The following is a 16,843-nucleotide window of genomic DNA, read 5'->3' as shown; positions in this document are numbered from 1 at the left end:
GAACAAACATTACTTCAATAAACTGGGTGAGAAACTCAAGCCTCTTTATTTCTAGTTTGGTCTGAAATATCTACTAACCTCACAAGAGAATCATAGAAAGCTTACAGACTGAAATAAGTAATACAATTTTTTTTTCTCCAGAAGTAACCATACCAACTTTATTTATAAAGCACTTTAAAACAACCACAGCTGATACAAAGTGCTGTACATTAAAACACAACATAGCAATAAAAAAACATCTTACAGTTTAAAAACAAACATACAATTTAAAACTAGATCCCGCTGGAGTTGAAAGCCAAGTAAAATAGATGGGTTTGAAGACGAGCTTTAAAATCGTAAAAGGTAAATCAAAGTTTATTGAGGGTTTTTTAGGGGGTGGGGAGAGGATATAAGTTCTGTTGGTACCAAAACATGAAGGGTAATTAATGAAGCAGAAAAACTTGCTAAAAGGAGTTTTTGGAAGAAAATAATGCACAATCCATTTGGGGAAAAAAGAGTAATTAATTAAAAGGAAAAAAAACTATAAAATACAAATATCTAATAAATAATGGAAAACGAAGAAGAAGGGAAGGTGTGATGACAAGATTGAGAGTAGGATGTATCTGGAAAAGGAATAATAACCAATGTGATGCTTGTGGAGTAAAAGGGAATGTAGATCGAAGTAAATTGTGCAACTGAAATGGAGAGGAAGAGGGAAAAAGTACAGAAATTAGGAAAAGAATGGAATCTATAATGAAAAGTAAAGACTTGAGTGTAATAAATCTGCATCATTTATTTCTTTTAGTAAATTGAGTAAATTGTTAACTAAAATACAGTAACGTTTTAGCATTATTCCAGAATTTCACATGTAAGTTAGGATCATGAAATTTAAGCGGAACTAAAAGTCGTTTAGTTTCTACAATTCAAAAATGTAAAACATTTTCAGCTTTTACCAACAACTTATTTTGCTTTTTGAAAAAACATAAAATCTCCTTTTAAGTTTTTTTCATTGTCAGAAGAAAAGAAAAATACAAGTTTTCAACTTGTTTAAAAAAATAAAATGCTTGGTCTTTACTTGTTTCTATACATGATTGTTTAATTAGTAATAATAATAAAAACATGGAAATCCATGGAAGCAGCTTTAATGAAAAGAAATATTTGAATTATAAAGTTCCCACGGCAGCTTTAAGAAACCCAGTTAGTGCACATAGAAAGAGAATGTGCACGAAAATTAGATGCTAGTTAAATATAAACATTTATCAAGTATTTTCTGTCATTTGTTTTTCTGAATAGCATAACAAATTGATTATTTCTCAATAATTAGTTGATTTTTAGGTTGTAGTTCTGCAATAAACAACCGCAAAATATAAATGGATCACTTTGTTTTGTCACATCAGACACTTTGGCCCCTTTAGGTTAAGCACAGCCTATTTTTGCAGGTAGAAAATATAGAGTTCCCCCCTGAGTGTGAGACAAAGGAGATTATTAGAACCAACATATTTTGGTTCTAATACCAACAATTATTAATTGTTGGTTCTTTAATTTACATGTTTCTGTCTCATGCGCAGCATGAACGCCATCTTAATGGGGATTTGTTAAGCTTCCTTGAATGAGTTAGGATAGGCCTGTGGGCTAAACAAAACACCTTTATAATTTTTTATTTTTTTTTTTACACAAAATAATTCTCAGATACAGATTTAGTCAGTTCTATTTTGAGCACCTTTCAGAATAAGTTGTTTTAGGGCCACTTGTCTTTTCCAGTAGCCATTGTACAACTCATACAGCAGTAAAACCAGCTGACCAAATGTGTTTGATCTCGGCTAGGTAACAGGACAATGCCTGTTGATTTGTAACATTATATTCCGAAAGGCTTTTGAAACAGTTTGCACCAAAACACCAAAAAATATTAACTTATTGTTCTTTTTTAAAACACCTGGAATGTTTCTAGAAGCAGTAGAGACTCAAATAGACGTACAAAAATATACACTAACTCTATGAAGAACCTTGAATTAATGAACTGCAGCAACATCTAATTTATCTTTGGGATCAGTAAAGTATCTTTTAAATTTCAAATGAAAAAGTGAAAAAGCCAGAGTTGAGTAAACAGCCAACAATTGATTTTATGAGAATGAGAATAGAAAAATCGCTGCAATGACTTTAAATTGTAGTAACATTTGTAGGTAAATCCCTTGTGCTTAATTCTGAACAAACTGATTATTTGGCAATAATTTTGCATTTGGAACAAATGGCAGCAACTGTTTCGATCTAGTTTTTGTCTTTTAAATTTGGCCTTTTCTAACTTTAGCTTGTTTAATTATTAGCTAAATGTCCCCAATATATATAAGACTGTAGTAACCCTCACATATCACATTCTTTTTTGCAAAAGTGAACACGACAAACTGTATTTATGGTATCATCATTTACCGTGATACATTTTTCATAAGAATTTTTGATTTATTATTGCCACTATAAACTCCAATTAGTGCTGTTTAAAACCCTCCAAAACCATCATTATTACCATGATTGATAGTTTTACTATTTTCTCCACTGCTTGTTCAATAAAAGAATCAATACATACCAATAAATTTGAAAATTCATAAATTTCAAGAAGTGATATAAATACACTTCTTTACAAAACTGGCATTTTCCTAAAGAAGCTCATTACAAACAGGAATGTTTTTAAACAGCAGTCATAGTCATAAAGTTACCTAAAAAAGATGTAATAAATAGTTACTATCGTCACTTTTATCGTTATCACAACGGCACCACAACATTTCCTAATAAAACTTTAAGTCCAGCCCTAGTGAACCATCACCATCTTCCACGTTATATTACATTAAAATATGAGCTGTTACGTTAGTGGTTGTTAGCATCTTTATCTCTACACTGTAAACAGCAGAAATGTTCCTAGCCGATGTGAGTCTTCATGTGTTTGGTCAAACTACTCTTTAGGCTGTAGGTTTTAGTACAAGCATTACACCTGAACGGTTTCTCCCCTGTGTGAGACCTCATGTGTCTATTCAGACGACTCTTTAACGTGAACGTTCTTTCGCAGGTGTCGCATGAGAAAGGCTTGTCGCCCGTGTGGGTTCTCATGTGGTTATTCAAGCTGCTCCTCAGGCTGAAGGCTTTCTGACACATACCACAAAGAAAAGGTTTCTCCCCCGTGTGAGTTCTCGTGTGATCCGTTAAACAACTTTTCTGAGCGAACCTTTTTCCGCAGATCATGCAGGCGAAAGGCCTCTCACCTGTGTGGACTCTCAGGTGTTTATTCAAGTGGTTTTTAGAGTTGAAACTTTTGTCACAAGCCAAACACTGAAAAGGCTTCTCACCAGTGTGAGTCCTCATGTGTTCAGTTAAATTGCACTTCAGACTGAATCTTTTCCCACAGGTGATGCACGAGAATGGCCTCTCGCCAGTGTGAATTCTCAAATGCTTATTCAAATGGTTTTTGGAGGGGAAACTTTTCTCACAGGCCAGACATGGGAAGGGTTTCTCACCGGTGTGAGTTCTGATGTGCTCGGTTAAAATACATTTTAGACTGAAGCTTTTTCCACAGGTCACGCATGGAAAAGGCTTCTCACCTGTGTGAGTTCTCAAGTGAAGGGTTAAATTCGATTTTGTAGTAAAACCTTTGCCACACGTCTCGCATGAGAAAGGCCTCTCCCCTGTGTGACTTCTCATGTGTATTGTCAGGTTATTATTCTGGGAAAAGCTTTTGTCACACATTTTACAAGAATATTGTTTCTTTTCTTTGTGAGCACTGTGCCCTTCTTGATGTGAGCGCTCAGAATACTGATTATATTGTCTGGTTTCCTGACCCCGCTCATTTAGCATTTGCTCTTCATCACTCTTTGACCCCCAGTCTTCTGAAGCGCTTCCTTCCTGGTTGTCACTTTCAGGGGAGTCCTGAGAGTCGAGCGGGTACCAGTTTGGTTCTGTTTCGGTGTGAAAGCTTTCCTCATCAGCAGGCGTCACCATGAAGGTGTCAGACTCCTCCTTCAGCTCAAGCTGCTCTTCATCTTGACTGATGAGGAGCTCCATGTCTTCCTCTTTTATCTGCAGATGTCCAAACTCAACCTGCTCCTCTTTCATCTGCAGAGGTTCTGGATCCTCTTCATCAAAACTGGAGCTCCTCTGCTGGTCGGCGAGCGCCTCCTCCTCCCAAACGTCATCCTGGTGGACGTCTGGAGGGTCAAACAGAAAAAGGCCTGGGTCAGTTCCTGGTCTTAAACTCCCTTTAATGAAATTCCAGCTCTAAAGCTAGATAGTGAGTTTGTAGCAGAGTGAGTCCATTTAATATCCCTGTTTTCTTCAGCTGGAAACTAAAGGATGAAATCTTTTACTGCTGTTAGCATAATGCTCTTTAGAAAGTGAAGTTTATAAAGCAGGAGTCTACAACTTCAGTCCTGCATCACACCTGAATCAAAAGGCTGAATTAGTTAACATGGCAAGAAGTTTTTCAAAGGAGTGTTGCATTTCCACACCATACTTTTGAGTCAACTGCCAATAATGCACCTAGTGTTGAGAGTATGAAGTATCTTGAATACTTTTAAATCTTTCTCCTACAATGTCCAGTTTTTCCATGTAGGAATTTTATGTTTACATCTTGTTTGAGTTATGTAAAGTTTCATATTTTTGTCTTTGTGTACAAAATACCAGAGCAAAACAGGTCAAATATGTTCTTTCCATCAATGCTACACAAACATAAACATGACATAAACTTTCTGTAAGAAGGAAATAGACTACATCTAAACCATTTAGACTATTTGAGTTATAGTCACAGGGTAATGTCATTATCTAACAGTTTTGGTTGTGTAAAGAAATAGCTGTTTTCATAAACGGGCTGCACATCCTGGTGGACGTCTGGAGGGTCATGTATACAAAATGAACCAGGGTGTATTTGTTAATTTATTGCGAGGTACTGTAAAAGCAAAAGTGTCCCCTCATGCCCCTTAGGGCGCTCCGTAGACTAAAGATAAAAGTTTTTTAAAAATGAGGTGGAATCATCTTTTAGTAGTTTCTCAAATCGGAAGCCAGCTTCCTATTACTAGTAGAAAATAATTTTCTCTTCATTTCCACATTTAAACACAAAATAAACGTTTTCACCTGCAGACATTTCGCAGCAGTGTGTGCCAGATAACTGATTTGCTGAGATACAAGCCGTCAGGAGTGTTTAATTATAGTTTATGGCTTCAATGTTCGCTGTTTTGCGCGCAGCCATGTTGGATGCTGATCTCTGGGGAGCTTCATGAGCTAATTTTGGGATTTAGCAGAGAAATGACGTTAGCATAGCTCATTTTAATACCTTCTTGGGAGAAATCCAGCAGACTGGACTGATCATCGAGCTCGTCTTCCGATTTCACGATGACTTCTTCAAACTCCGGGTCGGTTTCTTCAGCAGGAGTTAACTGCTGGGTGATAAACTTCCTCTGGGGCTGAACTGAAGACATCTTCACTGCAAATACTCACATATTCAGAGAATAACCGTCTCCAACGTCGGCTAGCAATCCGTTTACATTCGCCGCCTCTTCTTCTACTAGTGTTTTTTTTTCCCAGCGAGTGAACACACTACCACCCCCTAGTGGATTAGAGCAGAATGTTACTAAACATACGGCGAAAATCTAATACATTTCTTAACTTTTTCTTCATATAGATTAACCGCCCCCAAAAAATTAGGAATCAATTTCGTAATTGGTCCACATAAGACATTCAAATATTACTTTTATTCCAATATTGTTGTTTTTTTCAACTAAAGATGGAAAACGTTATATAAAAAAACATCAGCAGAAAATAGTTAAATGTTGAACATGAGTATTCTCTCAAAGAAAGTGCCAACTTTGCATGATTTAGTAAATAATGACAAATTAATGCAACGTTTTCACTTTTAATGGACTTTCAATGGAACTTTTAGAGCAACTTTGCATTAAAAGGGTCATTACTTACCGAATGACGCTTCATGACAACTGTCATAAACATTCATAAAGACTCGTTCATATTCATGACAGGTGTTACGTCATGTTTATCACAGTGTCATGTCAGTCTTATTCACAACCCGTCAAATAAAGTGTTACCAAGACGTTTTCCAGGCCCTCAAGACCTGGATGAGAACTCTCCAGCAGAACAATTTACTTTAGTATTTGAAGACAAGGAAGATTATGAAAAGTTCTGCTCAAATATTGTAGATGAAAAGCTGAAGGTTTCTGCTAGGTTTTAGATTAATCTCTGCTCCAATGCAGCTGATTCAAATGGTCCAGCTACCTCCTCAGCATGTCATAAAGTTCTGCAGAGGTTCTGCTAATGAGCCATCATCTGATTCAGGTTGAACCAGGGGAAGAACTGAAACATTTGTCTGCTGTGTGAACATAGCATTAGATATCTCAGTTTAAAACATTTTCTACATTTAAAACACAAAGGTTTTGTTTTTTTTTTACGTGAGTTAGCCAGGGGATATAAAATGTTTTTTTCATCCTAACATTTAAATAACTTTTCTCAAGGAAACCTTTATAAACATTTCAAACATAAAGAAGGTCTTTTATTTTTATGAGTTATCAGGACAAATAAATTTAATTCAAAACATTTTTGGCAGGCCAAACCTCCAAAAGGCTTCTCACCTGAATGAGTCACAATGAAATAAGTTAAACTGAATTTTTTACATGAAAATGTTTGCGACATGTTCAGCAAGACAAAGTGCTCTCATCTCATTGTCCGACTTGAATCAAAACAACCTGTAGATTTAAGATGTTTTCCACAGTTCCTCATGTGTTTCACCACGTTTCTTTTAAGGCTGAATGTCTTTTTACAAGCGTCACAAGGAAAAGGCCTCTCACCCGTGTGAGTTCTTGTGTGTTCAGTTAAAATAAATTTCAATCTGAAACGTTTTCCACAGGTCATGCACAGGAAAGGCTTCTCGCCCGTGTGAATTCTCATGTGTTTGACCAGATCTCTTTTTAGACTGAATGTCTTTTTGCAGGCGTCGCATGAAAAAGGCTTCTCACCCGTGTGAGCCTTTAAGTGACGAGTTAAATTGGATTTTTTGGTGAAACATTTGCCACAGGTTTTGCACGAGAAAGGCCTCTCCCCTGTGTGAATTCTCATGTGTGCGATCAAGTTTTTATTTAGAGAAAAGCTTTTATCACACATTTCACAAAAGTAAAGTTTCTTATCTCCATGAGTTTCTGTGGACTCTTTTTCTGGTGAACTTCTTGTGTCACTATGGTGTCTAGTTTTCCAATGTATTTGCTCTTCATCCATCATTACTCCTGAGACTTCGGGATTGCTTGTTTTCTGATCCTCATTCTCAGTTTCAAGAGGAAAGTTGAGTTGGTTCCAGTTTGCTTCTGGTTCAGAGTGAAATTCTTCATCAGTAGGAGTCGCCATTAAGGTTTCAGTCTCCTGCTTCAGCCCAAGCTGCTCTTCCTCCTGACTAATGCGGACTTCCTTTTCTTCTTCCTTTATCTGAAAATGTTCCAGCTCACCCTGCTCCTCCTTCATTTGCTGAGGTTCTGGTTCCTCTTCGTCAAAACTAGAGTTCCTCCGCTGGTCGGCGAGCGCCTCCTCCTTCCAAACATGTTCCCGTTTGAGGTCTGAGAGGGCAAAAAGCAAAACGAAACGCACCTTTAATGATTTTATTTATATGAAATAAAACACAGTTATCAAATTAACACACATAATCCAGTCCTCGAGAGCATCCGATGTTAAATAATGACAGAGCTGGGTAAAAAATACAATATAAGCATTTCATATCAGTTGATATCAATAATTCTCCATAATAATTTGTGTTAAGATATTTACCTCCCACCTTGTTTAATATGGACACGTGAAAAGAATATTCAGCGTTTCTTTGTACATAATTTTGACAACAGCTCTGCAGGATAGCCACTAGGTGTCGCCAAACCCCCCAAAAACTGGAGTCCGTCCGCCCTGGAGCGAGAGCTGACCGGTGTATTACGGCTCCAATTTATGAATGAATGTTTAAAATCTAAGATTTAACATGGAAAAATGGATGGGGAAATGACGAAACCTGTCCCGAATAACCAATAAGACTACGTGTTTATAAATATTGCTCTTTTAGATGGAAAAATCAATAATAGAAATTGGGAAACCTTTTAAAAATGCTTTTATTTTGAAAGCGGACAGGAAAGGAGAATATTGCATCCTATTAACTGTTCCCAATTTAAATACTTAAACCGCAGTATGCGTCCTTCGTCTTCAGTAAAACATTATAATCGCAGGTGTTTCGTACCTTTTCGGTGTAAGATGACTTGAGGAGTCCGAGTGAAATCCAGCAGTCTGCGTTGATCGTCCATCTTTTTCTCGGTCTTGGTTATTCCTTTAAACTCTGTGAATGTTTCTTCAGCAGGAGTTAACTGCTCGTTGCTCGTCTTTCGTTGAAGCGGGACTGAAGACATTTTTACTGAAAACATTCACATATTCAGCCAACAGATGATCAACCTCTTAAGGAATGACTTCAAGCAGAAGAGAAGCTACGCTGCTAGCAACACATTCTTCTTCTTCTTTTATATAATGGCGGACTTCAAGGTGCACATCGCCACCTACTGTACAAAACTGTACAGCAACATTCTTCTTCTCGCCATCGAGGGTGAACAGCAACGTCACTTTGATCGAAGATAACCAAATATTGCCAGAAAAGTATTCTGAATCATTTTAAAGTAAATACGTTTCATTATAATTCTGTTAGATCAACTCTTTGTTTCTAACAGTGTTATATAAGATGATATATTGTCCCCTCACCTCCACAGTACTCAAATTTTTGATAATTCTGACCTAAAACAGGAGAAGTTGGGTTTGATTTAGTTTCAGACAATAAGAAACGTGATTTTTTCTATTTTTTACATAGAGTAAATTTCTGGTTTCAACTTTTTCTTAAACCAGATTTTATTTCTCTCACATCTAGTAACAAAAACCATACAATAAATGGGGTTACAATTGTAGATAACATTGTTGGTACCCTTCTATTTATAACCAGAAAGCTGAAATAAGTTGAGATGGACAAGAGAAATGATAAATAAAAATTTATTGAAAATGAATAAATGAAAATCAGACACTGCTTTTGAATTGTGGATCAATAGAATCATTTCAAAAAACTAATTAATGAAACAGGTCAGGACAAAATTGGTGGTACTTGTATCTTAACTCTGCTTTCATTTTCTGGAAACATTGGTGAAAATTAAAAACAGAAATGTTTAATGTCACTTTCTTCTTTAATTTCATTATTTTAAATCAATGTGGACATTAAGAAAGTAGTCGATTTCATGCATTTTTTACATACATTTTTACTATTGTATCTAAGCTGTCTGCCATCTTAATTCTGACAAAGATGATTTATTTTGAAAAGCAGTGTATTAATCTATAATAACTTACAAGCTAATGGGAATAAGTTCTTCAGACTTTTCCTGTTCATTTTGTGCATTTCATATGTTAACATTAGCACAACAGCTACTGCATTTCTTGAAAATAATAAATACAAAACTGCAAAACACAGCTGATAACCTGCAGGAGTGAGCCACTTGCTAACAAATAATAGCTTCTTCCTCAAAAGCAAGTATTCGTATCAATGAAAGTGTCAATGTCATCAAAATGAGAAGTCCTGACAGCATTGTTCACGAACAAGATTTTCATGCGTTTGTTATGACAGTTAGCTTGGTGCTAAACAGAGCTTGGTGATAGAATCTGGTTGAGACAGCAGGTGAAAACTGCACAGAAACAAATACTGCATTAACGGGACACCGTGGCATGAGTCGTACTTCTGTATTATTCATCATCCTTTACACTTGGTTTCATTTTAATCCCACCTAAAATCTGTTGTCTCCGACTTTATTTTCTACCACCAAATAAAGAAAAACATTCTGAAAAATGCTGAATTTTACATTTGTGCTTCATGCCAAGTGTCAATCTGTTTTTCTCATAACTTTATCCACACGTCAAACAATGAAAAGGCTTCTCATTTGTGAGTTAGCAAATGGGCTTTAAAGCTATTATGGTGGATGAATGCTCTTCCACAGGTCTTGCACAAAAAGGGTTTCTCACCTGTGTGGATTCTCGTGTGTCTTTTCAGTGCATCCTTTCTTTTAAAAGATTTTTCACAGATATCACAGGGAAAAGGCCTGTCGTCTGTGTGATGCGTCATGTGATAAGCCAAATGCTCCTTTTGAATAAAGCCTTTGCCACAAATCGTACAAGAGAACGGCTTCTCACTAGTGTGAATTCTGACGTGTCTCTCAAAATTAGACTTGGTTGTGAAAGTTTTTCCGCAGAAAGAACAAAGCTTCCCATCCGTGTGAGTTTTCATGTGAACTGTGAAATGTACTTTTTCTTTGTAACTTTTTCCACATGTTCTGCACTGAAACGGTGTCTCCTTTGTGTGAGTCATCAGGTGAGTTCTTAAGCTGTTGCTTTCTTGGAAAGCTTTTCCACAGATCCCACACAAAAAGGGATTCTCAACTGTATTGTCGCTCGATGGATCTTTTGATGAGTACGTTTGTTCACAGGTATTCCAGGGAAAAGGCCTTTCATTTTTGTGGCGCCTCATGTGATAATTCATAGTATAATTTCGACTAAAACCTTTGCCACAAATGGCACAAGAAAATCGCTTCACACCTGTGTGGGTTCTGACATGAGAGTCCAGGACAACTTTGGTAGTGAAGCTGTTTCTACAGAGCCAACATTTGAAAGGTCTCTCGCCTGAATGAATCCTCATGTGATCCGTTAAATCCCTTTTCTTAAAAAAACTTTTTCCACATGTCCGACACGGAAAACGTTTCTCACCTGTGTGACTTTTCAAGTCTTGAATCAAATTTTTCTTTGGAATAAAGGAATCTCTTTTAAAGTTCTGAGAGACAATTTGGTTACTGATTGGTTCTGGTTGAATGTGGCTCTTTTCTTCGTGATTAGGAGTCAGCATTAATGAATCTTCATTCTCCTGCTTCAGATCAAGATGTTCTTTATGTTCACTTATGCAGAGCTCCAATAGTTCCTCTTTAGTGCAGGGATGATCTGGCTCTTGCTGCTCTTCTTTCAGCTGCAGAGGTTCTGGTTCCTCCTGGTCCAAACTGGGATCCGTCTCATGTTTACAAAGCTGCTGGTTAGAGCAAACTTTGTCTTTCCAAACACGATCCAGTAGGTGGTCTGCAAAACATATGAAATGGTCTGAAACATCAAAATCTCAGTTGAGAACAATCTAGTCTCTGATCAAAGAGTCCAAGTTTTGTAGTTTAACAATTAGAGCAGATTGGAGATGCTAAAGGCAATAAAAAGAAAATTATGCACAACCCTGACCATCCTCTTCATGAGACTGTCTTGGGAAAACAGAGGGTCTTCAGTCAGAGGCTTCTTCAAATTCTCTGTAACACAGACCGCTACAAGAGATCGTTCCTGCCAACAGTCATTGTAATATACAATAACGCTCTTAAGAATTAGGATTAGTATGAGTTACAACAACAGTTATTTTCCCTTTGGGCTCAATAAAGTACTTTTGAACTTGAAAACAATCGGTGGAATCGCCCTTTAGTCTGTTTTTAAAGTGGAAGGCACAACCGTAAGGAAACTTTAGCTTCATTGCCTGCATAATCTCCGCTAATAAATCTCCCAAATGAACGCTTTGGATCCACAATCTGCATCCTGCGTCATCGGTAAAAAGTTACCATCGCGGGCGTTTCATACCTATTCGACATAAGATGATCTGAGGTGTCCGGGTAAAAACCAGCATCTGATCTTCCATCTCTTCCTTAGACTTGGAGATTTATTTAAACTCTGTGAATGTTTCTTCAGCAGGAGCTCCTTTAAAACATCGTGTTGAATCCGGACTGAAGATGTTTTTACTGCAAACACTCACATGTTCAGCTCACAGATGATCTGACTCTCTAGGATGGCTTCAAGCAGAACGAAAGAAAGCTAAAGCTGCTAGCATCACATTTAGCTTCCTCCTTTTGGTGTTTATTGACGGTTAGCAAACAAATCGGGTAATTATCGCCACCAACTGGTCTGGAGGATGGACTGCAGCGTCACTTTAGTATAAATTTAACACATGTCTTTGTCTAAGCTAATTAAATATTTCCTGTGTAAGACTGGAAATGTTAATTTTACTTTTTATTGTTAGCAATAACAAATCTCTTTTCAATGTTGTCGTTTTATATTGTTGCACTTTGAGGTTAATTTGCCTTTATTGCAGTTCCAATTTTCTTTTGTAAGAAAAGTAAAAACTGTATAAACTGAAAACTAAGAGGGAAAAAGTATCTTTTGAAATTCTCATAACTTGACAAAATATTTCATATGCTGTGTTCAAAATATTTTAAGTTTTTATAATCTGGTTCATCAATCAGAAAACGAAGACAGTGGACAAGAAGCAGAAAATGTAGTAAAAGAAATCAGGAAAAAAGCACAATTAATCTAGATTCTGTACATAAATACCACATATTGAATTCAAAATGACAGCAATAAAATTGATAGGAAATTTGTATTTACAAAGAACTAAACTTCAAAAAAAGGAGAAAAGTTTAACTTCTAGTGTAAGATTTCTTTTTAAAAAGTATTCTTAATTCAACTCTGTTTTAATCAATTTCAACTATAAATCAAATGACAGGCAGCTTTAATCTTGATAAACTCGTTGAAAAAAACATTTTCAGTGGTTTTAGGTCTGAGCAGTGTTGCACTTTTTATTTGTGAGTTACACATAAACTGTGATATTATTCTTATTATGTGGAAAAATCTTAAGATTGGGAATGGCCTCCAAAAGGCGTCAGGAGTCGAGGTCAGAAAAGAGAAAACGAAGAGAGAAATTTAAAGAAACTCCACATTTATTTTACTAACAAAAAATAAATAAACCATAGCAAAATATTTTACATCCAGTAATGAGAAATGCTAAACTCCCTTTAAGAACTCAAAAACATAAAAAATGACAAATACAATGTGTAACATAATGAGATGAAGTTCTACAGATCTCGAGGAATTTTGGCTTCACAGTTTTTCCTTCAGTGGCTTTGGGACATTTCTCACATTAATATTTGCACAACAGCCAAACATAAAATGTTAATTTCTCAAAGCAATGAATACAAACCACAAAATCTCATTAACCAACAAAAGCGTGTTATTTGCTCTGAATCTGTGAATGGAAGCGTCATCATAATGAAACCTCACGTTTAGAAACATGTTTTCATTAACACAGTTCCCAGGTGACAGTATTTTCTTTTCTTTATGGCTACTAGAAATCTACATCTACAGTAATAAGTGAGATAAATAACCATCCGGCACTGAATGCATATGTTTGACGGTTTCGCAGTTCTAAATCGTTTACAGTATTGAGCAAAATTAAAGCACAAACTCGTTCACAACAGAAAAAAATGCACCAGCTGTTCACCAGATTCACCTCAGGAAAAAATGTTCAATTTAGGAAACATTTTCAGAAATAGATCAATTCTTGACATCTAGTTCGGCATTTTTTGTTTGTAATGACTCAGTTAATGAAATTACTGTAATTTGCACAGAGTTTGTTCAGCATTTATTTTTTTAGAATTTATTTATTGTACATTTTGGCTGCAAATTATCAGACAATTAACACATGTCCAAAAGGACGTTGCAACTTTTAGAAGTAATAAACTACTACTGTGGTGATTTAAGTAGCATTTATGAGAATAAAGTGAGCCGCCTCAAAGACCGAAGAGGCTTCATTTTAAAGAGATTTGACCAAATTATTTTCACACAGAGGAAAAAAATAAGACTCAACATCAAGACTATAGTATTATAATCCAAGTCCAAATAAAATCAAGCAAAAACAATGATAAACATCAGTTTATAAACCACACAGTGCCACTTTGTGAATTCCCTATTATCTAACTTTAAGGTTTAATTAAAGAAATGAACAAGTTGCATTGTTAAAACACAAATTTAATTAAAAACAAAGTGTTACTAGTTTCAACAACAGTAAATGTCTGACTGGATAGTTTTCCTATTAGATCTTAGTTCTTCAGCTCAGTGGTTCTCCCAACACACATCTGCCAAACTTAAATTTTAAACACCATTGCAGTAAGATTTCTGACAAAAACAAGTATGTGGCCTTTTACATAATACTGTAACTGTTACTTAAGGCTCCTCTGGTTTTCTGGCTATTCCTTTTGGGCTTACGGTCTCTGTAATTCTAAAGACGCTGTACTTTTTCCCACCAATCACGCATGAGAAGGGCATCTTGCATGTCTCAACTCTCATGTGTTCATTCAATAAATCTTTTGATCGGAAAGGTTTTTTACAGGTATCACAGGGAAAAAATATTTCTTCTGGGTGAATCCTCATGTGAGAAGTCAAGAAACATTTTTGACTGAAACCTATGCCGCAAATTGTACAAGAGAAAGGTTTCTTTCCTGTGTGAGTTCTGACATGCCGATCCAAAAAAGCTTTTCTAGCAAAGTCTTTTCCACAGAACAGACATTTGAAAAGATTCTCACCTGTGTGGGTTTTCATGTGAAATGTCAATTCTGTGTTTCTCATGTAACTTTTCCCACATATCAAACATGAAAAATGGTTTTCATTTGTGTGAGCTGCAAAGTGAGATTTCGGTGAACTGCAATCACTGAATGCCTTTCCACAGATCGCACACAAATAGGGCTCTTCACCTGTATGACTTCTTATGTGAGTCATTAATTTTTGCTTTTTATTAAACTTTTTTCCACAACTCACACACAAAAAGGGTTTCACGCTTGCGTGAACTCTCATGTGGCTGCTCAATGTATGTTTTGATCTGAACTGTTTTCCACAGGTACTACAGGGAAAGGGCCTTTCATCTGTGTGACACATCATGTGGCGAGACAAATTAATTTTCTGAATAAAACTTTTGCCACAAATCTCACAAGAAAAATCCCTCTCACCTGTATGAATTTTGCTGTGCATATAAAAGCCAGATTTACGATTGAAGCTTTTTCCACAGGACAGACATTTAAAAGGCTTCTCACCTGTGTGAATTCTCATGTGATCCATCAACACAAATTTTCGATTGAACCTTTTCCCACAGGTCCTGCACAAAAAAGGCTTCTCACCTGTGTGAATTCTCACGTGAACTGCTAAATCTATCTTTTTAAGAAAACCTTTTCCACATGTCGCACAGAGAAAAGGCCTCTCCCCAGTGTGAACCTTCATGTGTACATTTAAGGCATCTTTTCTAATGAACGTTCTATCACAGGCATTACAGGCAAAAGGCCTCTGCCCCGTGTGAATATTCATGTGCATAGTTAGTGAATTTTTTCTTTTGAAGGTTTTTTCACACGTATTACAGGCAAAAGGTTTCTCACCTGTGTGCGTTTTCAAGTAAGATGTCAAGTCAGATTTTTTTGCATGACTCTTTCCACATGTCATACACAGAAAAGGCCTCTTCCCTCTGTGAATTTTCCTCTGTACATATGAGTTTTTATGATGGTTTACTTTTTCATCCTGGTTCTCAGTTTCATTAAAGTCCTGAGAGATGATTTGGTTGTTGATTGGTTCTGGTTTAATGTGGTTATTTTCCTCATGAGTTGGAGTCGACATAAATGTATCTTCATTCTCCTGCTTCAGTTCAAGCTGCTCTTCATGCTCACTTTTGCAAAATTCTAATGGTTCCTCCTTAATACGGGGATGTTCTGGCTCTCGCTCCTCCTCTTTCATCTGAAGATGTTCTGGTTCTTCCGGGTCCAAATTGGAATGCCTTTCCTGTTTACAGAGCTGCTGGTGTGAGAAAGCCTCTTCTTTCCAAACATGACCCAGTTCGTGGTCTGAAAACCCAAACAAACACAAGAGAAAGGCTCAGCGGACGGATCGCAGGTAAAAAAAAAAAAGTACATTCACTATTAGAATTAGACCATTTCTACAACCGGAAGTTAACTTTCGTTGCCTAATCTCCGCTAATAAATCTTTATAAGTGAACGATTTAACTCCTAAATCCAAACTCTGCACCTCCAGTAAAACTTTATCATAGCTGCTGTTTCCTACCTATTCGGTGTAAGATGATCTGAGGATTTCGGGAGAAATCCAGCAGTCTGCGCTGATCATCCATCTCTTCCTCCTTCACGATGATTTCTTTCAACTCTGTCGTTTCTTCAGCAGGAGTTAACTGCTCGTTGATAAACTCTCCTTGAAGCTGGACTGAAGACATTTTAGTGCAAACACTCACACATTCTGCCTACAGTTGATCAAACTCTTTAGAATTGTTCAAAGCAGAAAAGAAGGAAAGCTAACGCTGCTAGCATCACGTTGACTTCTTCTTCTTCTCGTTGTTGATTTTTATTGGCTGTTGCCAAGAAATGTTACGGTTGCATTACCGCCCGCCACCTGGTGGCGGGCATTATGGAGTGTGGCTCAAATTAATTGTTTGTTTATATTTCTAAATTCCTCCAACATTAATCTCCTTTCTATCTCATATCAAATTAAAATAATATGTTATATTGTTTCATTTTCTTACAATATTGCCATTTTCCTGTCTTATGTTGTTTTATCGTGAATGAGTTGCTAAGTGTAGTATGTTCAAATCTTAACCGTAACAGTTTCTTCTCTCTTCTGTTTTTCCTTCCTCATCCCATTTCCAATATTTGCTTTTGAATCCTATAATACCATCTTCCTTTGCTATCTTCATCCCATTCTGTCAGCCACATATTCCTCAATTTTTGATTAATTTTATACTTTTTATCACGTTTATTGGTTGTTCTTCTTCGATTAGATTTTTTGGCGATTGGCAAACAACGCCACCAACTGGTCTGGAGGATAGCAGAACTTTTTTTTTTTTTTAAAAGAACCTTATTTTAATTTTAGACTTGTTACGATTTAATGGCTTCTACACGTGTTAAAAGCGAAAGATGCACTTTATGTGTAAGATCCTATCCTATCC

The 16,843-nt window shown here is 36.5% G+C and overlaps 3 protein-coding genes and 1 long non-coding RNA gene across 4 annotated transcripts; all 4 read right to left on the bottom strand.

The window, feature by feature from the left end:
* Nucleotides 1–23: 23 nt before the first annotated feature.
* Nucleotides 24–5,547, bottom strand: LOC108166699 (uncharacterized). The gene is made up of 2 exons (XM_017307410.2): nucleotides 5,288–5,547; nucleotides 24–4,166 (listed from the first exon to the last, which is right to left on the bottom strand). The coding sequence occupies exons 1-2, from the start codon at nucleotides 5,430–5,432 to the stop codon at nucleotides 2,887–2,889; spliced, it is 1,425 nt and encodes a 474-aa protein (XP_017162899.2). The 5' UTR covers nucleotides 5,433–5,547; the 3' UTR covers nucleotides 24–2,886.
* A 905-nt stretch (nucleotides 5,548–6,452) lies between these two features.
* Nucleotides 6,453–8,485, bottom strand: LOC103472651 (uncharacterized). The gene is made up of 2 exons (XM_017307421.2): nucleotides 8,225–8,485; nucleotides 6,453–7,565 (listed from the first exon to the last, which is right to left on the bottom strand). The coding sequence occupies exons 1-2, from the start codon at nucleotides 8,403–8,405 to the stop codon at nucleotides 6,676–6,678; spliced, it is 1,071 nt and encodes a 356-aa protein (XP_017162910.1). The 5' UTR covers nucleotides 8,406–8,485; the 3' UTR covers nucleotides 6,453–6,675.
* Nucleotides 8,486–9,001: 516 nt separating this feature from the next.
* Nucleotides 9,002–11,949, bottom strand: LOC103472593 (uncharacterized). The gene is made up of 2 exons (XR_014089733.1): nucleotides 11,662–11,949; nucleotides 9,002–11,127 (listed from the first exon to the last, which is right to left on the bottom strand). It is a non-coding gene; the product is annotated as an uncharacterized LOC103472593 (long non-coding RNA).
* An 837-nt stretch (nucleotides 11,950–12,786) lies between these two features.
* On the bottom strand, nucleotides 12,787–16,259 carry LOC103472592 (uncharacterized). Its single transcript, XM_008422345.3, has 2 exons — nucleotides 15,952–16,259; nucleotides 12,787–15,734 (listed from the first exon to the last, which is right to left on the bottom strand). The coding sequence occupies exons 1-2, from the start codon at nucleotides 16,112–16,114 to the stop codon at nucleotides 14,077–14,079; spliced, it is 1,821 nt and encodes a 606-aa protein (XP_008420567.3). The 5' UTR covers nucleotides 16,115–16,259; the 3' UTR covers nucleotides 12,787–14,076.
* Between the last annotated feature and the right edge of the window lie 584 nt (nucleotides 16,260–16,843).

This window comes from Poecilia reticulata, chromosome 11 (genome assembly GCF_904066995.2).
Source record: "Poecilia reticulata chromosome 11, P_reticulata-male-v2, whole genome shotgun sequence".
In the NCBI taxonomy this organism is placed as follows: domain Eukaryota; kingdom Metazoa; phylum Chordata; class Actinopteri; order Cyprinodontiformes; family Poeciliidae; genus Poecilia; species Poecilia reticulata.
Note: the sequence above shows the minus strand (reverse complement) of the source record. Positions and strands in the feature narration are given on the sequence as shown.